The 26,248-nt window shown below is 35.4% G+C and overlaps 2 protein-coding genes across 2 annotated transcripts; both read left to right on the top strand.

The window, feature by feature from the left end:
* The first annotated feature begins 273 nt into the window (after positions 1-273).
* On the top strand, positions 274-8,596 carry LOC107303022 (keratin, type I cytoskeletal 12-like). Its single transcript, XM_015832201.2, has 8 exons — positions 274-801; positions 2,110-2,192; positions 2,865-3,021; positions 4,172-4,336; positions 4,431-4,556; positions 6,055-6,272; positions 6,811-7,100; positions 8,493-8,596. The coding sequence occupies exons 1-8, from the start codon at positions 274-276 to the stop codon at positions 8,594-8,596; spliced, it is 1,671 nt and encodes a 556-aa protein (XP_015687687.2).
* Positions 8,597-11,284: 2,688 nt separating this feature from the next.
* On the top strand, positions 11,285-24,758 carry LOC107303119 (keratin, type I cytoskeletal 12). The gene is made up of 8 exons (XM_029287352.1): positions 11,285-11,722; positions 15,546-15,628; positions 15,830-15,986; positions 16,468-16,629; positions 18,102-18,227; positions 19,507-19,760; positions 20,741-20,910; positions 24,313-24,758. Exons 1-8 carry the CDS (start codon positions 11,285-11,287, stop codon positions 24,414-24,416), a joined length of 1,494 nt encoding a protein of 497 aa, XP_029143185.1. The 3' UTR covers positions 24,417-24,758.
* Positions 24,759-26,248: the final 1,490 nt, after the last annotated feature.

The raw sequence follows: 26,248 nt of genomic DNA, 5'->3' as shown, positions 1-26,248 counted from the left end.
TATAATGAAAGGTTTGACCCAGACTACTCCACCTATTTTCCATCTCAACAAGTGAATAATCAAGGGGAGAGCCTAAACATATGTATTAGGATTATCTAATAATTATTTTAATTATTTAATGATGGGCTTGGCTAATCTGTTGAAAAAATTATCATACATTTGCGCCTATGATGCAGTGTTAAACTGACATATAAAAGGGTAGAAAACCACTCTCCAAGGACAACCTGAGCTGCATTTCTGCACAAGGAAGATCCTTTCTGTTGTCTTGAAATCATGAGCTTCTTGAGCCAGTCATCCAGACAAGCCTCTTCCTCCCGCAGCAGCAGAGGAGGAACAAGAGTGTCTGGTGGTGGATCATGTAGCTTTAGCAGTAGATCAAGTAGCAGGCTTGTTGGTAGCGGTTGCAGCAGTGGTGGCAGTGGCAGTGGAGCATGGGGCATGTGCAACTTTGGTGGAGGGGCAGACAGCAGGGGCAGGTCAAGCTCTGGTAGCCTAGCGTGCAGAGGCAGCAGATCGAGGACCTTGAGTGCTGGATGGGGCACTTCTGGTTCAGGTGGAGCATTTGGTAGCTTTGCAGGTGGTGAAGGTGGCCTTCTTTCAGGTGATGAGAAGCAAACAATGCAAAACCTTAATGACCGCTTAGCAACTTACCTTGGAAATGTCCAAGCACTGGAAGAGGCAAACAGTGAACTTGAAGGCAAAATTGCAGAATGGTATGAAATGTTTGGAGCAGGAAACCAAGCTGGACAACAACAAGACTATAGTGAATATTACGCAATTATTGATGACCTTAGGAATCAGGTAAGAAAAGAAAGAAGTTTAGTAGGTTAAGCCTTTTTTATTGTTTACTGTATGATCGTGCCATTTTAGTCTTAGGAGATTATGAGCCGGAGTGGTTTCCAATGTTCATTAACAGCAGGCAGTTCCTGTTGCCAAGTTTAATGACCAGGAAATATCTGAGGAATACTTTGCAGGAGAGGAGCATATTTTCTGCAAGGGGAACAGGGAATGTATGAGGTAGAGCTCCCAGTTGCAAATACCTCCTCTTTGGACTCTTTTATCTTTAACAGATTTGATGCAAGGCAGTAAATTTTATTGCTTTCATCAATACAGTTTCAGTTTCACTAAACCAGCTGAAATATATATTTATTCATGGATAAGGCTGAAATGTTAGTCAACCTCCTTTAAAGAAAAAAGATTAAAGTAAATGCCACACCCCTGTTATTTCTCACAGTTTATGACAGCGGGATAACATGGCAGTAATAAGATAACGTTTGAGTTCAGGAAAGAACAAAGGGTCCTGTTGGGTTTTGGATGAGATCTTATTGAAAGTTCTTGAATTATGCAATCTGATTACCTGAAAGAAATCTGACATTTACTAATTATCCTACTTTATGTGGCAACAGAGAGCCAGTTTGGAGTAGTGGTGAAGGCATAAGGGCTAGAAACCAGTAGACTGAGAGTTCTAATCCCACCTTGACCACAAAGTCAGTTGAGTGACCTTAATCACTCTCTCTCAGTCCTAGGAAAGAAGCAATGGCAATCACTTCTGAAAAATCTTGCCAAGAAAACTTCAGGGACTTGTCTAGGCTGTTTCTAAGAATCAAAACAATTGAATACAAGAAAAAAACGTATATAAAATACATTTATATTAACCAGATATATCAACAATTGAAGTATTAAGTATATTAACCTAATTCCATTTCTCATAAACTGTGGTGGTGCAGTGGTTAGAATGTAGTACTGCAGGCTATTTCTGCTGACTGGCAACTGCCAGCAGTTCAGCAGTCCGTGTTTCACGGGCTCAAGGTTGACTCAGTCTTCCATCCTTCCGAGGCTGGTAAAATGAGGACCCAGATTGTTGGGGGCAACATGCTGACTCTGTAAACTGCTTAGAGAGGACTGCAAGGCACTGTGAAGCACTATATAAATCTAAGTGCTATTACTATTGCTAATATGCTCATTTAGAATTTATATACTGAAGAGGATATGGCCCATACCCTAGCTTTGCTTTTATGCTCAATTCAGAAAATTATGCAGTGGGATTGCAATATTAAAGTTGTTGAAAATAATCTATGTTAAATAAACTTTCTATGTTATGTCTTTTAGATAATTGCTACATCAATAGACAATGGAACACTGATTTTGCAGATTGACAATGCTAGGCTGGCTGGTGCTGATTTCAAGCTCAAGTAAGTGGAGGGAAATTAGCATATTTCCTATATTCTGTTTTCTTTCATGATCTACAAGAATGCGCCTCCTAAAGTAAAGGGCTTTGCTTGTTATAGTTAAAATAAAATAAAAATAGATCCCAAAGGATTTCAATACAAGCAAATTCCAAACTACTACTAAAGTTAACTATCAACTCTCAGTTTAGAGAAAATATATCGGTGACGCAAGTGGGTAGACTGATGATCATCATTGCTGACTATAATTGTCTATATGAGAGAGTGAGGAATGCAATGCTGAACTTAGTGAGATGTATTTTTTAATATTCTTAGTTGCTATGGTTACAAAGTGCCCTATGACATGGTTCCATGGTGGCAAGAGGTCAGAGCCACCACAATGCAAATTACCTACTCTAAATAAAAAGTTCATTGGTAGTGCAGCAAATACCTTTTCTATTGCTCCATATTGCTGAGCAGTGGGTTGGTAAGGTAACTCCTCCCCAGCTCTCCATTTTATTCCTTGTAACTTAATAGCAGGACATAGCTGTTACAAATATGGGCTATTGTTCTAAAATAAACATTCTTTAAGAGCTGAAGAAAGCACTGAATGAAGATCAAAGGTGAAAGAGGGAATATATATTTTCCTCACTTTTTTCAGATGGATCAGGAGCTGACAATATGTTTAATTGCTTTTAGATATGATAATGAAGTGGCCATCCATCAAAGTGTTGAAATGGATGCCAATGGCTTACGAAAGGCCCTAGAAGAAATTGAGATAACAAGCAGTGATCTTAAAGTACAGATTAACAGCTTTACTGAAGAGCTGGAACAGATGAAGAAAAATCATGAGGAGGTATTTCGGGGCTCATTCATACATAAAACAAGGGACAAATAAATATATGTCAACAAAAAACAATACGTGAAAGTGTCAAGATGCTACTTGGCAAAACTCTCATTGGCTGCATTGAAAGAATTGGACAGGGTTGAACTGGATTGTCTCAGCAAAAAAAAAAAGACAATAATCCCCCTAATCCAACTCTAGTTGTGTATAAACAAGATGTTCATGTCAATCATGAATAGAATACTAAATGGGAGGAGTGCTGACATATTTTCCCCACCCGAGATCCACTTTGGATTTGAGCCACATCTTTCTGGAGTTTGGACCAATACCAGTTGTATTAATTTTGCCCTATAGGGGTTCTCAGAAAATCTACCACCACAATTTATTTTTTCCTTAGTGAAGAATGAGAATGTGGGAGGGGAAGATTGCTATAGCATGTCACAATATTATTACAGACTTCAAATGACAAGTAGAATAGAAGATTTCATGGCTCATAGTTACTTCAGATACTACTGCAATCCAGAGCCCAAGTATATTTACATATATTCGGGAGAGTATTAGGTTGTCAAATTCAGTCTAAACAATTACTTACAAGCATCAAAGACAAATCCTGCACATTGTTGAGATGGGTTTAATTTTCCCCACCTCCAACAACAAACACAGTGCAATTTAGGGATTATACATTTTGTTTAAAATTTGCTATCTTGGGTGTATTAAATCTCCTGATTTTTAAATTTAATACATTGAAATATCTGGATAATGTTACTAAAAAAATTACCTTTCTAGAAATGAAAATTGAAACTATCATTGGTTGTCTCAATTTTCAATATAGGGATTTATATTAATCTTATATACAAGCACATGCCAAATGAAAATTCCAAAATACTAAAGTAAAACTGCCAAGTATTTTCTCTAAATGCTACAGGCTTTTATGACTGTCTGAAAGTTTTAATACACTTATTGAATTGTTGCATAACATGAACGTGTGTGCTATACATTCACAGCTTCATGATAGTATAGACAAGAGCTGTGTACTTCCAAGTGTGTTAGGCATTGATTTCTGAACATATTCAAGCAAAATGAGATAGACTAAATCAAAACATTCCAAGTCTGTCCTAATTTTTAAAAACAGAAATAAGTTATTTTTTTCTTCCTGATACAGGATATGGTTTCAATGAATGATTCTACTGCAGCTGGAGATATCAACGTGGAAATGAATGTCACACCCGGAGTTGACCTGACTACTCTCCTCAATCAGATGAGGGGTGAATATGAGGCTCTGGCTGAGCAGAATAGAGAGGATATGGAGGCTTGGTTCCATGAGCAGGTGAAATAGATCCTAATAATATTCTTCATGGAGATTCTTTTTTTAAAACATTTTTTTTAATTAAAAATTGTGTTCAAATTCTGATATATTTCAGAGCCAAGAACTGAACAGGCAGATCAACACCAGCGTTGAGGAAACCAGTACCAACAAGAGCGAGATTACTGAAATGAAACGCGCATTGCAGGGTCTTGAAATTGAACTCCAATCTCAACTATCACTGGTAGATTTTTTTTTCTTCAGCAGTGTTTTAACATAAACTTATAAATTAATTAAATATTTAATCTTCTCTTAAGACAAAGAAGTTGTAGCATGTGAACTGGAGTAAATCTCTTTGTTCTAGATTCCAGCTTGCAACCAGCCCAAATTATCATAGTCTTCCCTCTCTAATTCTTGACAATTTGAGAAATTGTCAGTCATGCAAGGTAACCATCAAGTATTGTTAGAATACAACTCCCACTATCTCTGATAACTGCTATGAAGATGGAATTTATCACAATTTGGATCCACCAACATCTACACGGCTAAACACAGCTATCTACCATTGATTTGAAATCCATAGAGACTGCATGCTTAGTAATGTTAGTGTGCTACTCCATAATCTAATAAGCAATAGTAGAGGTGGTTCATTTTAGCTCCAAAGAAGCACAAGATTGTTCAATTAACCTTTCAACTTCCAGCAGAGATGAAGACCCACAACAGCCCTATAATAACTAAGAATTCTTCCTTGACTCAACTTTTCACTCTTATGTCCTCACACCTGTATCTCTATGTGTAAGAAACAAAGAAAGATATAGGCATGGCATGTAAGCCTTTCAAACACCATTCATGAGATCATCAACCAAATCAGGTTAACTCAATTTTTCTTTCCCAAGAGATAAACAGTAGCTGGGGGGGGGGATCCAACAAGAGCTGTTCCCTATTTAATCAGGGAATCTCTGACTGTATGCTGCTAGTCCAAATGTGTGAACATTTCCCACAAGTGGTCTGACAGGTTGTCTAGTAGTTGAAAATTGAAATTATTCATATGGAATACACTACACCGAAAATGGCTTTGAGTGAAATTCTAGAGTAATATCTTACTTGTTTATTCACCAAGGACTCATACTAATTGCTGCAGAAAAGAACAGATTCTTGTCTATTTTTTCTAAGAATTCTAACATGCTCAAACCTGCCTCACGTTAGGTGTCAATCATATGAAATATATCTAACTTTATTAGGATAACAAATTCTATATCTGAAAAATAAAAACTACGTTTATTCATATTCAATATAGCGTCCAAAAGCAGGTTATGAGGGAAATATATGAATCAATGCTATTTGACAAATGATACACTAGTGCAGGTTTCTTAACTTCAGCAATTTTGAGTAGATTACAGCTCCCAGAATTCCATAGCCAGCATAGTGGCTGTGGAATTCTGGGAGTTGAAGTTCACACATCAGAAAATCATTCTCACACACATTCTCATACACACACACACACACACACACACACATTTATATGTGTGTGTGTGTGTGTGTGTGTGTGTTAATGATTAAAAAAACATAAAAACAAAAAAGACTTGGTACCATGGTTAAACTTTCCATGCAGCCCAAAAGTTTGTTTAGACTGTTTCCAAGGAAACATTGCTCTTGATAATAGAAAAAAAAACCTTACTCAGTCATGTTTTGCATTCATACAGTGTTCATTTTGCTTTCATACTATTTTATTTTTCCATCAGAAACAATCTCTTGAGGCCACTCTAGCAGAGACAGAAGGTCAGTACTGTGCCCAACTGTCCCAAATACAAGAAGTGATTGGCAGTGTGGAAGGCCAAGTACAGCAGATAAGAGATGACATGGAGTGTCAGAACCGAGAATACGAACAGCTCCTGGATGTTAAGATCCGCTTGGAAAATGAGATTGACACTTACCGAAGCCTCCTCGATGGAAGTGAAAGGTAAGAAAAATTTGGAGAATATTGTATTTCTTAAAAAAAATAATTATTTTGCCTAATTGGAGTTTCTCCCTGAAAAAACACCAAAATGTATACCACTTCAGATGTGGTTGAACTACAATAAATTTTGTCTAATAGCCATACTGAAGATGTTGTAGGCTAGAGTCAATCAGTATCTGCAGACTTGTAGTTCCTCAAACACTCATCAAAGACTCTATCTCAGATGTTTTAATGTTTCATTTTTCCTTAATTTTAATATCATTCTATACTGGACGATAGAGAACAGAGCACGGTAGCCTCTCTCATCTGCTAGTTATTTTAAATTATAAGAGTTAAAAGGTATTTTTTATTCTAAAACATGAAATAGAAATGAACTCTCCTATTCTACCCCAATCAATAAAAAAGGCACAGTAAATTGCATTGATCATTTCTACCCAAAAACTGAAATTAAAAGAATCACATTTTAGGGTTTTCTACAACAAAATGTTTAAACAGGTTTTTTTTCCTCTTTCTCTCTTTACTTTTATAATAATTTTGAAAGTGCTGATAAAACTTCAGGAGGAAGAGACATGAGACAACTTTCAGAAGTTAAATCCAAAGGTTCAAAATCTAGAGACCAGTCATTTTTTAGCTCTGGATCTAAAGCCTTGGGATCTTCAGATTCAAGAGCCAAGGAATCACCATCAGGACCTTCTGGTTCTCAATCTAGAAGTGGGGAATCTGCAGATCAAAGGTTTAAGAGACAAGAACATGCCACCGCTCAGTCCCAGTCCAAAGGTTCTGGAGATTCTAGACAGACAGATAAATTAGGATCTGGAAACAATACCAGAGGTAACACATTTTGCTTATTATATATATATTTAGTTCCATATTTTGATAAACAGTGTTATCTTGCTATCCATTGAAGAATAAAAATATTACTTTTTTTCCCTATTAAAACAAAAGAATTGCAAAAACCTAAACTTACACTACAAGTTTTTGTAATGTACATATGGCGTAGAAATGCGCAAGATAAAGGCCAGCAGATATTTGGAACTTGAGAGTAAAGAAACTCCCAAAACCAAAGTGTTCTTTCCTTGAGATATATATTATGGATTATTCCTGTACAATGTGGATACTGAAACCATGGATCTGGCAAATGGAATTCCTATTTTCTTCATGTGTCAGCTCAGTTTTCCCTTCTAGACGAAAAAGTTGAGATGGGTACTGTAATGTTCATTTCAGTATCCTTAAGGTACATGCCTGGATAATATTAAAGTACAACACATTTTAAAAATATGTTAGATTCCATTAATTAATCGATACATAAACAATATGTAATATTTGCAGACTGATTCTAGGACACTAGATTTTCCCTATTTTAATAGCCAATATATTTTTAGACAAAATTAAGGACTACCTAAAGTCAAGTTTAACTTTCAATTTAAATGGATGTGCCTATTTAGCTTACTAGTCCACTATAAGGCATTTATTTGCCATTGCTTTCTTTGGGAATTTTTTTTTTAAAAATCTCAAATTAGTTTAGCTCTGGGATTCCTTAGAAAATATTATTCAACGTGTCTGGACTGCTTCAAAATGATAAAGAAATGCCATCAGTATGGGCCAGCTGTTGCACTTAATTGGCTCCATCAGGCAAATTATATATATATATATATATATATATATATATATATATATATATATATATATATATATATATATATATATATATATATATATATATATATATATATATATATATATCTGACATGTTTTTTTTTGGTAAAAAATAATCTTTTAATCAACCCTTTATCCAAAATGAAAGTTATAGGATCTTCTTCTATAAAAGGAATTATCGGGGTCAACTATCATTCCTTTCCCATCATTTCTGAAACCTATTGATGGCCAAAAGACTATCAAGCTTTGTACAAATTTTTGTTGATGGAGTTAGCTTCTAATATTTTAGTCATAAATATTTTATTTAATCACTGAGATTTATTTGGGGAAGGATTGAAATGCAGTACAGGGCAATGAATTGCCTGCACAAAAAGCCAGGTTCAATCCTTAGATTTTCAGAATGAGATTGTGAAAGATTCTTCTTTGCTGTAAAACAAACTAGACTCAATAAATCAACATTGGACAGCTTCCCCTTTTCCTAAAGCACACCTTTTTTTCCCTGTGAAATTGACTTAGAATTAAAAATTATTATTTTTTCTCCTAAATCTCTGAATTCTTTCTTTACAGACCCCCAAAAAACAAGAGTGATCAGGACCATAGTGGAAGACAGAATTGGTGACCAAGTTGTCTCAAGTCGTGTTCAATCTGTTGAAGAAAAGCACATTAAATAAGCAGCCTCAGCTTTACTACAAAGTCTTTCAAAGCACAGCACACAGATAGAAACAGATAGCTACCTTCTAAAATAGGATCATCTTCCTTTCTTAGCTTCTGCAACTCTTTTCAGAGTGTATTTCTTCTTTGCAATTCTAGAATGAAAATGTTGATTTCATTTTTGGCATTCCTCAATAAACATTGCATGTTGCAGCAAAAACTGTCAAGATTCATATTGCTTACTTATAAACTGTATTGCTCACAGTGTATGTCAGTAGTTGCCAGTCATCAATAAAGCAGCAAAAATTAGAGTCCAATCAAATGCACCACAGAGATATTTGTTTTATTAGGTAGCAATCACTCTAATTATCCAAATTCTATCTGCCAGGATTCTGATTTATGGTGGTCCAGTCATGCAAAATTATAATTAATATCATATCTTATTGAATAATTAAACAGCATTTTATGGAAAGCTGTCATAATTTGAATAACTGCAATCTACATTCTATAAGCCTTTAAAATATATGTGGATCAAAAGAAACATAAAATATATCTGAGTCAAATGTTCCACTTTGGATCAATAGTACTTTCTGGAGCAATGTTTCTCAACCTTAGAAATTGTAGTCCTATAATTTTCCAGTCAACATGTTGAAAGAATTGAAGTTCACACATCTTAAAGTTGCTAAGGCTGAGAAATACTGCTCTAGAGCATCTTATCTGTGGATTGTGGCTGAAAAGACTGAATGAGAGCAATATTCTTGCTTTTATATCCAAGATATTGCTCAAGTTATAATCAACTGTCTAAACTGAGTAATAACCACTACATTTACTCAGAATCAAAAAAAGGGTGACAAAAGTAACTGGGTTCTTTAAACTATTTTGTGATCTATTTGGTTTTGGTTTCCTGTGCCCTGAACCCCATCACTGCTATTTGTAAAACATGATTTATGGCTTAATGACCTTTGATAAATATAACACTAGGGAATCCTGTACTATATGGTAAATAAGAGCTGGTTATAAAGTACATAATCATATTTTGAGATCTGGACTGTGCTATAAGAGCCTTACCTGGATGCCCTTCAGATTTCTGTGTTGCATCTCACAGAATCCCCATCCTGAAGACAATTAAGATATTTGGATTGTTATGGAACAATCTACCTGGAGATTGCCAGACTAGGAATTGAAATGATGGATATCTAATTTTAAAATCTAGATTAAAAACAGTGCATATCTGTAGTTTTTATGCTTGATTAGAATTCACCTATAAATTCTGTGATGAAATGCATAGTTTGTTGAACAAGCTGCAGGGAGTCTATTTTACATATGAGGCTAATAGGCTTCTTGTAACATATAAAGTTTTATGTTGCATAAATGGACTCACATTTAAAGATTGCATTGAACATCCAGAGCTCAATATCCTTATTATAACTGATCGTATTAATTTTGAACATAACTGATTATTGCACAGGGCTTGCTTCAATACTGAGTATATAAAATGGTTTTGCTGAATTAACTCAAGATTAACATAGGTTTAAAACCCACTGAGTGCTCACACAGAACATAGTTATCATGGAGTGTATTCTAAGCAATTCAGAGATATAAGAAACCCTTGTTTCTGATAATTTATATAATAGCCATTTTGGGATATTGATATATATTATTGCAATGTTATTGTTGCATTGTGGAGAATCCAAAATAAGACTGGAGCTATGTGGCAAAAGAACCATGAAGTCTGAGTCTGACATAGGTTAAAGAAAATATGCTTCAGTAATTTTTCACCTTTGATCATAAAGACTAGAGCAAACTAGGCTCAGGCTACATTTATTCTAACATTAATACTCAATATCTGTCAAAACCTTCTGACTGGCTCTTCTCAGAAATTAACCACTGCTTTTAAATAGGAGATATCATTTGTATTTTCAAGACTACTTGATGTAATAAAAATAATCTCCTTACTTGCTTGACTTTTTTCAATTGTGAGCTTTTAGTCAAAACTTTTATATTTTTTTTCCATTTGATTAAGATAGCTATTGAAATGTCTTTCATCTGCTGGATCATTAACAATATGAAAAGGAAAGAAAAATGGCAAGAAATAAAACCGCTGGTATTTAACAAAGTTCTTAGTGAAATAGCTTTCACACAAGAAAAAAAATACATTAAAATAATGTAAGGATGCTTTTCCAGAAATAAATCAAGTCACATAGCTTTTTGTACCAACACCCAGGGTGAAAAAACAACAAAGAGAAAACACTCTCCTCAAAAAAGGTTTGTACACCCTCCTATTATGAAAGACTTGACTTCATAAATGCACATATATCTGAAAATATGTATCTAACAATGAGCTTTTAAAATGATGGAAAGACTTTGAGATGTAGATAATTACTCAATCTTGTTGAAAACTTAATGAAAGTTTTGGCCTGGTCAAATCCACCCATTCTCCACCTTAAAAAAAAAAGGGAAAAAATGACAAATAGCCCAAGGGGAAATCATCAGGATGGAATATCAGGTCTCATTATTAATAGCCATCAGTCAAACGGGTTTGAAATGATAAATTGGCCAAACAATGTAGGTATGAAATGACATTCCAATGAAAGAACACGCCCTTAAAAATTGACATATAAAAGCTTGGAGATTATTCTTTATTATTCAGGTTCTTCTTAGTTGTCACTGGCTCATTTTTATACTCTTCTTGAAACCTACTGAACATCATGTCTTATTTTGCCTGTGGATCTAGGCAGACTACTTCCTCTCGCAGTAGTGGGGCACCTCTTAAACTTTCTAGCTGCAGTATATATGGGTCTGGTGGAGGATCCAGCACAAGAAGCTTTAGTAGTGGGGTAGTTTGGGGCTCTGGATCAGGATGGGGTAAAACTGGTGGTAGTGGTACTGGTAGTTGCTTCCACATCTACAACTCTAGTTCTGCTGGTGGTGATGTTGGTCTTCTAGCTGGAGGGGAAAAAGAAACCATGCAGAATTTAAATGACCGCTTGGCTTCCTACCTGGCTAAAGTGCATGCTTTGGAAGAGGCAAATGGTGATCTTGAGCAAAAAATCAGAAATTGGTATCAGAAATCTGCAACACATATTAATGAAGGACTCTACAATGATAGCAAATATAATTCTTCTATTGAAGACCTTCGAAATAAGGTAAGCCAGTTCTTCAATGGATTTTGAAAAATCAAATGAGGAATTATTTTACCAGTTCAGGTTGTTTAGCAAACAGACAATGTAATCTGCAGAGCCACATGCCAGAATCTATCAGTGTTTGGGAGCTTCATCCCACAAAATTCTGTTTCTGTTGAAATTGGTGTGTGTCCCTGTGTGTGTGTGTGTGTGTGTGTGTAATTGGAGTAGGTATATGGCAACAACTTGTCTCCAAGTTGTACCTCCATTACAAAAGCTATTTATTCCACAGGTAATGAAAATTTTCATCCTGGCATTGCTTACTTATTGACCATAGACTACTTCTTAGCATTGCAAATTCAGCTTTCTCTGCTGCTGATTTGGAATGTCATCTATCCATCCTTGTCAGTAAGGTATACGAGCCTGACATCTGCTGTCCCCATTGCCAGTCTCCCATCCGCCTCTATTTCATCTGTTCCTAGTCACTGTAGCCATTTGGCAATTTTTTATAAAGCTTAACAGTTTATACACATTTGATTTACCTTTGCATGTTGCAATTAGGGGGGAGGAGAATCTTATTTTTAACACTGGTTGAGCTAAGGACAACTTAAAGCTATCTCATTCATGAGCTTAGGGAAAATAAAGGCAATATGATGGGGACACAATGGGAAAAGTATGTTATCAGATTGTGTTTTGTCATGGTGAAGGGAAAGTGGAGAAAGATTTTCCAAGCTTCTTCAGCAAAAACTGGACTGCATTCTTTTGAGAGCTATTTATAGCATAATTCTACCTCCCAATTCCTTCAAAACCTTTTTAAGCTGTTCATGATTTTTTCATTTCTGCCTACCTCAGAATGCTGAGATAGAGAGGTACGGTACTATGAACTGATTACTTTTCTCTCCAACCAATTAACCAAAGAGGGCAAAAATTGAATTTCAATTTTAATTTTAATTCACCCTCTGAGTTAAGACAGCTTTTAAAGTAACAAAATTCCCGTTCTTCACAGAAAAAAACATCAGCATCTTATTCCACTCAACCTTTTTCAGCAGTGTAAATTAAAAATAAAAGAAAGAAAACTCTGTGTATGTTATTCTTCATATAAATACATTTTCATAAAAAGCATAACATAATTTTGTAGCTAGATGCTTTTTCTAACAACTGCAATCATATGTCTGTTACAATATAGTGCCTTGAGTCCAGAGGGTGGGAGGCAGAATGAAATAAAAATACTTATCACAAGCAGACAAAATCAAGAATGCCAAGTTTTTGTATGAATAATGAGACTGACTACTAGAAAATAGCTAGAAATGTTACGATGAGTTCCAGTTTAGATTATTCATGAAAAATATTAAGTTTATGAGAAGACTGATTTAGAGATTTGTTGTTAATCACTATGACACCAAAATGATGAAACATGTGTCATAATGCCACAGTGCAAGCCAGGCCCTTTCATATCTGTGTAAAATGCAAGTATGTGGCATGTTTCATCACTTGCCACTCCCATCGTGAATACCTGTGGAAGATGGAGGAGTCAACAGTTCCTGTGAATGGGAAAAACAGCCCTTTCCCAAATAAAAGATTTTTTTATAGGTTGCATAGCTTTTCTTGATCTGTCCTGTACATACTATCAATCAATTTCACAAAGCTCTATAATAATGAAAATGAGAGGGGAAAAGTCTCTCTGTTCTCTCTGCCTTTCATTTATATAGTTAGAGTCTCTGCTAAAAAGTAGACTGTATGTTTTATCATGCAATCTGAGATTTCAGGTCCAGCTACTTGTTCTGTTAGATATACATTGCATATACAATGTCAATTTGCCAAACTTTTTCAAACTACCTATTAATTGGCCAACACTTTGGATCATGTCAATGTCTGCCAATAACTGAAAGATGGTTGCTAGTTTTATGGGCTATTCATGGCTTATCTTGTAAAGTTTTCAATTATCATAAATTTGTAGCAAAACCAGCTGTGTAGTTTTTCACTTATTTATTTGCAAACTGCCATAACAGCCCTCTCAACAAAACAGTAAAATTAGTTTATTTTACAAATTACACACCTATGAGCTACTTTTAAAGTGGCTTCCTTCATATGAGAGAAAGGATTTAAATAAATCCAATTGTCTATTTAATCCAATCCAAGTCCATAGAGACAGATAGACAGACAGATTGATTTGATTCCAGTATCAAATATATGTTTTAGGAAATACATCAGTTTAGGAAATACAAGGTTTCACAATCTGCTTCTCCTATTAATTTTTCAATTTTTGTTAATTGCCTTGTTCCTTGCCCAAGAATTTCCTTTCTTTCAAGAAAATATTTTAATTGAATAATTTTATACAATATCACAGGGGATTGCTGTGTTTTTAGTTTAAAGTTATTACAGTTTGAAGATTTTACAGTTATTGTAAAACTGTATTTTTGTTTCATTTTTTTAAAAAAGCAGTTTTTATAAAAAATGTTATAATCTGTATAAATGTTACATTTTCCTAATGTCTATTGTATTTGGCCTCTTTTTAGTCTGAAACATACTGGAAGTCAGAAAAGAAAAATAGAACAAACTTTTGTTTTATTTTGCTTTTACTGCATGTTTATTTCCAAACTCCTTCTTTTACATAGCTTTACCAACCCAAATAATTTCAGATAAAATAATCTTTCATTGCAAATGCAAAATGTAATAAGCTAATGAGAATTTTACAGGATAATTATTATGACCATCTCATTTATCATTTTCTTCCTCTCCCTTTATTGATTTAATTTAATGTAATTTAAATAATATTTTGAAATATATAATTACTAACCACTTCTCAACTAAGACAGTATCTACAAAATATAAATTGTCTTCATTTGGATACTTTGGGTGATCATAGTGCTTTGTTTTATGTAATTTTTATGTTGGTATCCTGATAAAATTAAAATAGATTTAAAGAATATAATATGCAGGTTCCTATGTATATTTGATTTCTTCAGTATTAATGCAGGGACTGAACCACAGTCTGCAAGGACTTTTAATCTCTGCTTCTCCTCTTGTCAACAAAAATCCCCTTTTGTCATTGCCAAAATTGATCTGCCACCTTTTAACTGTTGTGCAGGAAAACTCTTCCTATCACAAAGTATTTCATTAAAGAAGAATTCAAATTTTCCCTCCTAATATGCTGTACACAAATGCAGTTTGAGGACTGAAGCTTACTTTAACTCAGTGCTTCCCAAATCTGGATGAATTACCTAACATTGGGTAAAATTGGTTATCCTTTGGGTAACAACACAGAAAGCCGTTACTCCATCACAACAGGGATATTTAAATAAATATTTTTTGATAAGCAGTTTGGAGTAATGAAGGAAAAAATATGAGAAGTACTGTTTCAATTGAATCAATACCAACAGAGGTTTTTACATTATATATTTAGCATAATACAAAGTTTAACATATAATTCCTAACTCAGGGATAGTGAACTTGTGGCTTGCTATAAGATGCAGTTTTATTGCCTTTCCCACTCTGGTAATGTTGAAATGTGTTTGGGACTGCAATTCACACTACTACAGCAGACTAGGTTTATTTTGAGGAACAAGTTATGGAAGCCTATTTATCTTTATTCCTGTAATATTATTATTCCTGTAATAAATTTGCACCCAGTTGTGGTGGACTGTAAATATCTCCATGCCGTTGGGATGTTGGGAGTTGAATTCAACAAATCAAGCAGGTGAGGAAGCCAGCAGTACTTTAAAATTAGATTTTCTGCAAAAATTAATATAAGATATATCGTATCTTTGATTTTTCTGATTCAGTTTATCTACTTTTATAAAATGCAAATAAACCTGCTAAAATGCTTTTTTATCTTCCTTCCACACAGATCATCACAGCAAGTATTCGGAATGCCGGCACGATTCTACAGATAGATAATGCCAGACTAGCTGCTGATGATTTTAGAATGAAGTAGGTTCTTCAGCCCAAGAGCAACCAATTAAAAATGTGCAAATGCTGATAAAAGCAAGCAAAACCAGGACGTGACCTCAGCATATTCAAACAATCCAGCCATTAATAAGCCTCTATCACCAGTTCTCAATATTTTGGTCTACCAATAGCCAAGTTGGCACTTTTCAAAGCACTTTCTTGTCTTCTTTTTTTTTCTCCAAGATATGAAAATGAGCTGTTCCTCCACCAGAATGTGGAAGCAGACATCAATGGTCTTAAAAAATTACTGGATGAACTGAGTATGTCTAAGAGTGATTTGGAAATACAGATTAAAAGTCTAACTGAAGAGCTGACTTTTCTCAAAAAGAACCATGAAGAGGTAAAGTAGCCAGGTTTCTAAAGCAGTTTATATCAGCCTTCAGGAACTTGATGCCCTCTAAGAAATTCTGGGAAATGTAATCACAATATGTGATTTGTGGCATTCACTATGGTTAAATTTAGGAGTCGTTTGGCTCTCAGAAGTAGTAATTAGAAAAGGGGCTTTACTGAAATTTTAATTCTGTAGGACTTTTTTAAAAAAGTATTCAAACAAAGACTAAACAGCTGTCAGTCCACATTGCTAGACTGCATTCTCCACTGCAACTCCTGCATGGAAATATTAATATATAAAGATGTGCAAAGTGAGACAGTTGGTTTATTTATTTATTTATTTATATTTCAACTTATATGCCGCCCTTCTCCCCATGGGACTCAGGCAAAAATTTTAAATGGCAAACCAAACTAATTGTACAGTGAAAAAAAATGGAGTAATATCTCCCCTTTCTCTTTTTTTTACCCTTCTCACTGCCTTTTGCACTTAGGAAATGAAGAATTGGCAAGGCACAGTTGCTGGAGACATAAATGTTGAAATAAATGCAGCACCAGGAGTGGACTTGACTGCAGTTCTCAACAAGATGAGGACAGAGTATGAAGCTTTGGCAGAGCAGAATCGCAAAGATGCTGAAACCTGGTTCATTGAAAAGGTAATAACAAAGAGGAAATGTCTCTAGACATCTACAAAGCCAAGTACCAAGTCCAGCACTAGATTTCTATTTTAAAAAATATGTTACTGGGGGTTTTTAATGTTAAAAAATGTCTAAGATCATTTTCCCCAAGAATGAAGGAATTTATAATGATAACATCCTTTGGATGCCAGGTCAGTTAATGCACTGGCTTCACTAAGGAATGAAGCCTTTCCATGCTTTTTTAGAAGTTATTATTTTTTCTATACAAGAATGCACTTTTGGTGTTTTTAGAGCTTACAATGAACTATAGTTAGGTTGCTATAACAGAAGGCACAGCAGGCCACAATCTACAAAGAAAGAAATTTGGACAGCCTCCCAAATAATCTATCAGCACAAACTAGTAGCGGCAAAGAATTTGAGACTGAAGGGACTGCCTCTATCCCATAAAAATTTGCTGCAAGGAACTGTACCTTCATTCATCAGATTAACAGGGCCTGCTGAGTTATAGCTAGCTGTAGCCAGTTAACTCCAGGACAATATAATTTAGCCCCATGGTTGGTTCAAAATCATTTCATTCTTCATAGCTTTTTCTTGATATTTTCATGTTTTACATGCCAATATTTTAACTGTTTTATTTCCTAATGAGCTTTTATGGTCAAGGAGACTGTATAAATGTGTCTATATAGCCAACAACCATCACGCCCAACTCAATTTTTTACAGATTTTTAGTCTCATATGTATAGCATTGTTGAATTATTGCAGTCACTTAACCTAAAAGGCAAAATAAAAACATATCAAACAAATCTGGATCACAGGAAGTCATTGTTCCACCCTATCCTTTGCTGATCAGACCGCACAAAGAATAATACGTCTGCTTCCAGGTACCACAGTTCAAAATATTCAATTAGAAAATTGAGTTTTCAGATAGCTGAAGTGTTGTCACACAGAAGAGAGAGGGGAGTTTCTTTCTTCCCTTAGATTAGAAGAAAGAAACAGAATAGTGGGTTAAAACTTCAAGAAAGTTTTCAGGCTATAGATCAGGAGGAACATTATAACTACATAGGCTACTAACCACTGAAACAAGCTGCCATATTATATCAGTTTGTTTTCACTGCAAGCCTTCAAATTGAGGCTGGGTGGTGATCTGTCACATCACCCTAGCTGATCCTGTGTTAAAGAGAGGATTGGGTTAGACGGCCTCCAAGGTACCTTCTAATTCAATAATTCTGTGTAGTAAAAATGCATGCATGGAAAGCAGTAACAAAACCTTTCCTAACTGACTCAAGTACACACTGAGATGGCATTACCACCAGCAGCAAGCATTTAAGAAGTTTTGAACATCTATGCTCTTTTAATACATAGTTTGTTTTGATACCCCTACGGATGCTGTGTCTGATGGCAGCTGGCAGATTTTATGGAAAAAATGCAATCAGTGACTCAGTGCTTGTTTCTGTCATTTCAAATGTAATCATGTGTTTGAATTACTGTAGAGTAAAGAATTAAATACAACAATCAACGTGAGTGCCAAAGAAACCACCACTAACAAAAAACAAATTGCAGACCTGAGACATATTCTCCAGAGTTTGGAGATTGACATGAAAACCCAGCTTTCTTTGGTAAGGACAGTCTTTATCACCAAATAAACCATTATAATTATAAAATTGATTCTTAATTTAATGCTAATTGAAAATTGTGGATATTGAATTACAATACTTGGGGGGGACAGAAAATTGAAGAAAGTTATAAAATCCTATACTTAAAATAGTGTTTTTTGATTTTGGCAGCTTTAAAATATGTGAACTTCAATTCCCAGAATTTTCCAGCCGGCATGCTCACTGGGAAATTCTGGGAGTTGAAATCTACAAATCTTAAAGCTATCAGTGCAATTTGATATTGGTTATTCTGGGATAATAAACCCTAAGTTTCTTCCTGGTTTATTCTCAAATTTAAAGAATAAAAAGATCAAACAAATGGATATTTCCAGGAAATACTTCCTATGTATTAGGCAGAAAATTGAGAACAAAATGTACAGGCGGACAGATCTTTGTGGAAAAGTAGAAGAAGCATATGTTAACATTTCACAGTAGCTCAACTATGGAACCAAATAGCTAGAGGAGTTCTTCCTTGTTGGGTGTCTTCAAACAGAGGCTGGAGAGCCCAATGGCTGGACATGCTCTAGCCTTGTGTTTCACATATCAAGCAGCAGATTGGTTTATACAACCCCATCCAGCTTCTACTGAATAGTAAACACTTGGCACTGCCATTATTACCTCAATTCTAGATACGTTGGAACTGTAATGCACAAGATCCAAAGCCAATTGCTTATCAGGTGTGTGTTGACTAGAACCTCTGGAGAATTCCTGCTACTTTTCTTAAATGGCATCACATTAGGAAAGGCAAGCTGGACCATAACGTTGCTTTTTTAAGTAAAGCTTTATATATATACTCAAGTGCTCCCAAACATTCAAGAACAAAATGACAATCTAGTTACAACAATTCATATTATGGAATTCAACAAGATTGAGATGGAGCCTAACCCATGCAAACAACATACTGGCATGCATATGGTTTTAGAAACAAAAGCCTTATAAAATAGAATAGGGTACAAAGGATTGTACCACTCTATTTTGTTGGTGAACCATGCTCAGGCTTGAAATTCTTACAAAGAGTTCAAATAAACATTACATTATTCCCGAAGTTTAAGAAGTATAGGGCATTTATTCAGGATATGACAGTCTATTGCCAAAAAAATCACTTTTCTCAAAATACTTAGGTGCAAGCAGCCTGACATTTCTTGTCAATATAGATTTATACAAAGGTACTTCCCACCTGGACACTTAACTATTGAAGGGCTGACTGTACAGAAATAAGCCCTGCATCTCTGTTCCCTTTCAGAGGCAATCACTTGAAAGGACCCTTGCAGAGACAGAAGGTCAATATTGTGCCCAACTCTTGAAAATACAAGGAAAGATTAGCAGTGTGGAGAACCAAGTGCAACAAATCAGAGAAGACATGGAGTGTCAGAATGCAGACTACAGGCATCTCCTGGACATTAAGATCCGTCTTGAGAATGAGATTGAAACTTATCGACGCCTAATTGATGGAGAAGCATCAGGAAAAGGAATGAAGGAACCATCAGGCAAAAAAGGGTATATACCACAATTCAATTTTGTCATAAATTAGTGGTAATCTTGGAAGCTTTAGCCAAACAGGCTTAGCATTTCTAGACTAGAAATATCCACACAGTAACTGATTCACAAACCAACAAAAACAAGCAAACTAAATGAGTGTAACAACTCTGACTGCGGATTGAGTGTGGGATACTGTGCTATATTTTTTCACTTTAAACAAGCACACATTTTCACACATGAAAACTAGTGAAGATTGTCAAAATTGCAAATTTACTATTCCTATTGAACAACATGAGATTAAATGTATGGCATTCTAGGGGATTAAATCTATGTTTTAAGAATTGTATAGTTCAAGATCATCAAGATCACATGAAGTGTTAATACCACTTTATAATGCCTTGGTAAGACCACTCTTGGAATGCTGCATCCAGCTTTGGTTACCACAATGTAAAAAAGATTTTGAGATTCTAGAAAGAGTGCAGAGAAGAGCAAAAAAATGATTAGGGGGCTGGATGCTAAAACATATAAAGAATGGTTGCTGGAACTGGTTATGTGTGGTTTAATGAAAAGAAGAACTAGGGGTGACATGATAGCAGTGATCCAATATTTGAGGGGCTGCCACAAGGAAAAGGAGGTCAACCTATTCTCCAGAGCACCTGAAGGCCGGACAAGAAGCAATGGATAGAAACTAATCTAGGAGAGAATCAACCTAAAACTAAGGACAAATTTCCTGACAGTTAGAACAATTAATCACTGGAATGACTTCCTTCTAGAAGTTGTGAATGCTCCGACACTGGAAGTTTTTAAGAAGAGATTGGACAACCATTTGTCTGAAATGATATAGGGTTTCCTGTCCCTTCTAATTCTGTTCTGTTACCTCATATTAATATTGTGAACATCTTATAAAGATCTGTTGACTATGCACAGAGTTTCTGCTAATAACAATTTGGAAATACAATTCCCTAAAAGTAACATTGTCAAACTATTGCTTATTACAGAGAATCTGGACAAAGAAGTAGCAAAGATCTGGGATCACAAAATCTGGGATCTGAAAAAGGTTCAGGATTAAGAGCTTCAGGCTCTGATGTCAGAGGCACAAAGACTGGCACAGAGACCAGTTCTAGAAAAAGTGAAACCAGAAACATTGAATCCACTACTGAAGATAAAGGTAAATATTCTTGGAATTCAATATTGTGATTGTTTCTGATTCAATGCAGAGTTTTTGTTCTCTACTTCTATTTCCTCACCACATAAGTTATTTTTTTTCTAGAATTCTAAACTAAATAACTCCTTATAGCCTTTCCCAAAGTGCTAAAATTTGTACAGACCTTATCATCTTTTCTTAAAATGTGATAAATGATCTCTTCTTCCCATATCCCATCTCTTATCTATAGACAAATCCATAAAACCTTGTTATTTCAGTCTTGATGTCAGCAAAAGTCTATTAAGGGTTACCAGAGATACTGTTGCAATTATAACTGTTAATAAAATTACTATTTAAAAATAGAAATGCCTTAAATGGACAGGCTAGTACCTAACGCACCCTACTTTTGTTAGCAAGACCTGAGTGGTCCTGGAGGGAGGGTTGTTCCCCTTTCAGAAATGTGCCTGTCTGTGTTTTGGGCCTGGCACTAGCCATGATTCCAGGAGAGAGGAAGGATGACAGCAGTTGTCACCGGGGAGGTGTTGTGGGCTTTCAGAGGCTCTGCTCTGCAGATAAACAGATGAAATTGGCTCTATGGAACAGTTGGGGTTGAATCTCATGTACTGTCTCCAAACTCCTGTTACTATTCATTTGAGTTCCTGTATTCTATTGCAGGACTGGCAACAGAGCTCCCAAGGCTGAAGATGCTTAGCAAAATTATATCTGTAGTAACACAGAAAATATGCAAGCTTTTAAACATTTTAAGAAAGTTCTTCAATTTCTTCATTTTGCCACCTGATGGCCTTAAGCCTGGGGTAGCTCAGGAGTTTGTGGTTTCCATTACAACCATTATGGTCCATATATATTAGGGACTGCACATTAGACCTGTTTTTTGTCTCAGGACAGTTGCAATATGATCTCATTTTGAGGAACACTACCATCTGTCCATTACCTGGACATGCTCTGGTAATAATAATAATAATAATAATAATAATAATAATAATAATAATAATAATAATAATAATAATAATAATAATAATAATAATAATAATAATAATAATAATATAAAAAAAAAAGTTGGAAGGGACCTTGGAGCTCATCGAGTCCAACACCCTGCCAAGCAGGAACCCTGCACCATTTCAGACAAACGGCTGTCCAGTCTCTTCTTAAAAACTTCCAGTGTTGGTGCATTCACCACTTCTGGAGGCAGGTTGTTCCATTGGTTAATTGTTCTAACTGTCAGGAAGTTTCTCCTTAGTTCTAGGTTGCTTCTCTCCTTGATCAGTTTCCACCCATTGCTTCTCGTCCTGCCTTCAGGTGCCTTGGAGAATAGCTTGACTCCCTCTTCTTTGTGGCAGCCCCTGAGATATTGGAACACTGCTATCATGTCCCCCCTCGTCCTTCTCTTCGTTAAACTAAACATACCCAGTTCCAGCAATCGTTCCTTATATGTTTTAGCCTCCAGTCCCCTAATCATCTTTGTTGCTCTTCTCTGTACTCTTTCTAGAGTCTCAGCATCTTTTTTACATTGTGATGACCAAAACTGGATGCAGTATTCCAAGTGTGGCCTTACTAAGGCATTGTAAAGTGGTATTAATACTTCACGTGATCTTGATTCTATCCCTCAGCTTGTTTGTGTCATGGGAAGAGAAGGCCTGATAGACCAGCCAGTTCCAGGGGAGCTTGGTGTTTTACCTGGGAATCTAGTGGGGCAGTCCGACTGTTCTCGCAGGCCTTGGATTAGGATGGTGGTTGAGCTCTATTCATTTTTTCCCCTCTTTTCTGTTTTGACTTATTTATTTGATAGATTTATATAGGTGCCTAAATCACACATTAGTGACTCTGATCAGTATACAACATTACAATTAATTTAAAAATGTAAAACCTCAGGAGCAAGGTAGTCAAAGAGCACATACCCTTTTCTCTGGGATGAGAGACACCAAAGGAAGTGACGTAATACTGGCAACCACTTCAGTAAAGGTCAGGCAGAGTGACAGACAAAGGGGGAGTACAAACAAAATCCTTACATATCCACAGTCTCTCTCTACTCAATAAGTCATGACATGCTGAAGACTCAGTGTTAATGGATTCATATTTCCAAAATTCATCTTCATGAGCAAATGTTATGCTCTAGCAATGGAATAATGTAGTATTTGCATAGCAAATATATCTTTTCCTTCTTTCTGTCCTTCCATTTACTATGTATATTTAGCATGTGATAAATAATTATCATGATTTGGGCAATGCATATTTAGTAAATGAACATGAATAGTGTGTGATTGACCCTAATTTAATAATTTGCCTCCCAATTATGAATCTAAAAAAATTCTTTGTTATTATGAGAATTCAAAGACATAGCAAAATTATATCTGTAGTAACATGGAAAATATTCAAGCTTTTAAACTTCTTAAGAAATTTAGAATAGAATAGAGCTGGAAGGGAGCTTGAAGATCTTCTAGTCCAGCCCCCCACTCAAGCAGGAGAACCTATACCATCTCAAACAAGTGACTGTCCAGTCTCTTCTTAAAAGCCTCCAGTGATGGAGCACCCAGGATTTCTGAAGGCAAGCTGTTCCACTGGTTAATTGTCCTCACTGTTAGGAAGTTTCTCCTTAATTCCAGGTTGCTTCTCTTTAATTTCTTTAAACACAGCTATCTCTCCAAGAAGGTAAGAGATGTAAATTTTGTGTATCATTTTCAAAATGAAAAATGAAATCTCTGAAAAATGTTGCTGTAAAATTATGTAATGTAGCTTCCAGAAATAGTACAGAAACTTCTTTTTTTCTCCAGCATCATTTAGCACAATTGAAAGCATATATTAAAATCCATGGTTTCTAATTTCTTATATCAAAAAATAGTTCATTATTTAATTGCTTCAAACAAGAAGGAAAGGCTTCAAAATCTAAGGGATTGGTTTGGACAAAACTCAGCAGCATTTTTTCATGTGGCTGCTGATAAAAACAGGATCGCCAACATGATCGCCAACGTCCGATAACAGATATGGAAGAAGAAGAAGAAGAAGAAGAAGAAGAAGAAGAAGAAGAAGAAGAAGAAGAAGAAGAAGAAGAAGAAGAAGAAGAAGAAGAAGAAGAAGAAGAAGAAGAAGAAGAAGAAGAAGAAGAAGAAGAAGAAGAAGAAGAAAGTTGAAGTGTCTTATGTATAGCTACAGTCCCTAGACAGCCTGCACCAAACAGGCACAAAACCTAGCAAATAACTCGATTTAAAGAAAGAAATAATTAAAATCAGTTGGGCTTAAGGCAGAGCATGTTATATATTTGACAAGTACATTTATACGTTCTGATACAGATATGAAGTTAGAAGCCTAAAAATGTTTTTTCCTATTAATGAAATTTCTTAAGCAAATAAATTTCTTAAGCCATTTACATTTTTTATATTCTTGCTTTTCTTTCCTTTATTTTATTTTTAGAGATAAAGAAAACCAGAGTAATTAAAACAATCATTGAAGAATTAGATGAATATGGGAGAGTAACTTCCTCCAAAGTCCAATCTGTTGAAGAAACTCAGGAATAAAAAAAAATAGCAATATTTTTTTCAAAAGCATTTCTTGGCTTCAGGTGATGCTGCAAGCAGAAGAAGAAACATACATTTATATTAGCAGGATAATATCTCAATAGAACTGTTTTCTTTGCTTATTATGTAATCACTTTATAGCTAGCTTATATCAGTATGTGCGTTTGCCTTTAATTCTGATGAACCACTAGTCAACTTACTGGCTTCAGGATTATGGAAGAGGCAACATCAGATTGAGGAAGGTTATGTTAAATATTCAGATACTTATAGTAGGTTCTTTCTTTAATGTCTCTTGGTTAATGGTGCAACTTCTGCATGTAAAATCACTTGATTATTAATATATAAAGGTATTTCCAATTTAACTTTGCAGTTTGCAACTATTTATCCACCCCCACATACATTTCCAAGGATATCTCTTATTTTAAAAGATTCATATTATTTTCTAATAATCTAGACTAATTTCATTCTGAGTGAAATTCAGTTTGGTTCAGTGGTTAAGGTTTCAGCTAGAACCCAGGAGACAATGAGTTCTAATTCTGCCTTAAAATGGGCGACCTTGGACCAATCACTTTCTCTCAGCCTAAGAAAGAGGCAGTTGCAAACCTTTTCTGAAATCTTGCCAAGCAAAGTACAGGGACCTGTCCAGGCAATCTTTGATTTCTGGGTGAATAACCTATTAACACTATGGAAGAAGACTGATTTAACCCAGCCTTGCTTACTATATGACCACTGTAACCCTACGTGTTACTCTACATACTTATTAGGAAGTTATCACTCATTTCTATGAATTGTTATGCCAATCCAAAAGTCTACAGTATGGCAGTTTCAACAAACTTCCAGTAGGACTTCTGATTTCCAAAGATAAATAATATTTAAGATAGAAGTGGGAATCAACTGCAAATAGGCAGCATAGTCAATGCTGTTAGGAGTTGTAATTTAGCAACAGCTGAAAGATTGCAAGTTCTCTGTTTGTAGTCTAACAGAATATCTGAGCAGCAAATTGATACCTTCTCTAAAATACACCTTATGATTTTGTCCACACCAAAGCACAGGAGAGCCTGTAATAGTAAAATGTGAAAACAAATATTATTGCTGCAAAATGTACAGAAGTATAGTACGCATGTAGTATCCACACACACAAAAAGTATTTTTTTTTTTATCATTCCCAGTTCAGATCCATGCCTGCGTAATCTCACACATACCCTTTTTTGGTGTCTGACATATATTTCCACTTCTAACATTCTTCAGTAGGAAACACTGAATTTCCCTGCAATGACTATGATTTATGCTATGATTTTTCTGCTGTTGCACAAAACTGAGCAAATAATGAAAGGCACCATGGCAGCAAAGCTCCATGGTATTTTTGCAGGGCCCATATAGAGAGCAAGGAAGATGGCAAGAAATATGCAATTACTGTCAGGTAAGCAAAAGGGGTAAATATTTTTTTAATGCAGAAAAATAGAATAACATTTGGAAATGGCTGAGGCAGACATTGCCATGATTCACTTGACTTTACGAAGCAGGAAGGAGTACAGCACAATCAGATCTGCACAATTCTGTTATCAGAGCTAAATCTCAATAAAATTAGTTTTAGCCTTCCTGTGCAGTTGTTTTTGTGGTGTAGTATATCTAGTGGGGTTGACACCCAAATTGCAAGCATTCAGAAGTATTTTCCTTGATTATTTATTTGCATCCAACATCCAGAGAAGTAAGAAACAGAAAAGATAAACAATCAGAGAAGGGGAAAAAATATCAAAATCAAGGAATCATCAGAAAGAAATCACATTGCAACCAAGACTGGCTGTCAAGCTGCTGCACAGAACCAACTAGCA

The sequence above is a fragment of the Protobothrops mucrosquamatus genome, unplaced genomic scaffold (assembly GCF_001527695.2).
Source record: "Protobothrops mucrosquamatus isolate PMUCROS unplaced genomic scaffold, P.Mucros_1.0 scaffold1, whole genome shotgun sequence".
In the NCBI taxonomy this organism is placed as follows: Eukaryota; Metazoa; Chordata; class Lepidosauria; order Squamata; family Viperidae; genus Protobothrops; species Protobothrops mucrosquamatus.
The sequence above is the reverse complement of the archived record's forward strand: the minus strand, read 5'-3'. Positions and strand labels throughout refer to the sequence as shown.

Excerpts from the sequence above, each read along its gene's own strand:
- LOC107303022 (XM_015832201.2), top strand. The coding sequence starts at position 274 with ATGAGCTTCTTGAGCCAGTCATCCAGACAAGCCTCTTCCTCCCGCAGC. Across the intron at positions 4,337-4,430 it reads AGGCTTGGTTCCATGAGCAG|AGCCAAGAACTGAACAGGCA; the intron begins GTGAAATAGATC and ends GATATATTTCAG. Across the intron at positions 6,273-6,810 it reads CTCCTCGATGGAAGTGAAAG|TGCTGATAAAACTTCAGGAG; the intron begins GTAAGAAAAATT and ends TAATTTTGAAAG.
- LOC107303119 (XM_029287352.1), top strand. The coding sequence starts at position 11,285 with ATGTCTTATTTTGCCTGTGGATCTAGGCAGACTACTTCCTCTCGCAGT. Across the intron at positions 18,228-19,506 it reads TGAAAACCCAGCTTTCTTTG|AGGCAATCACTTGAAAGGAC; the intron begins GTAAGGACAGTC and ends GTTCCCTTTCAG. Across the intron at positions 19,761-20,740 it reads GAACCATCAGGCAAAAAAGG|AGAATCTGGACAAAGAAGTA; the intron begins GTATATACCACA and ends TGCTTATTACAG.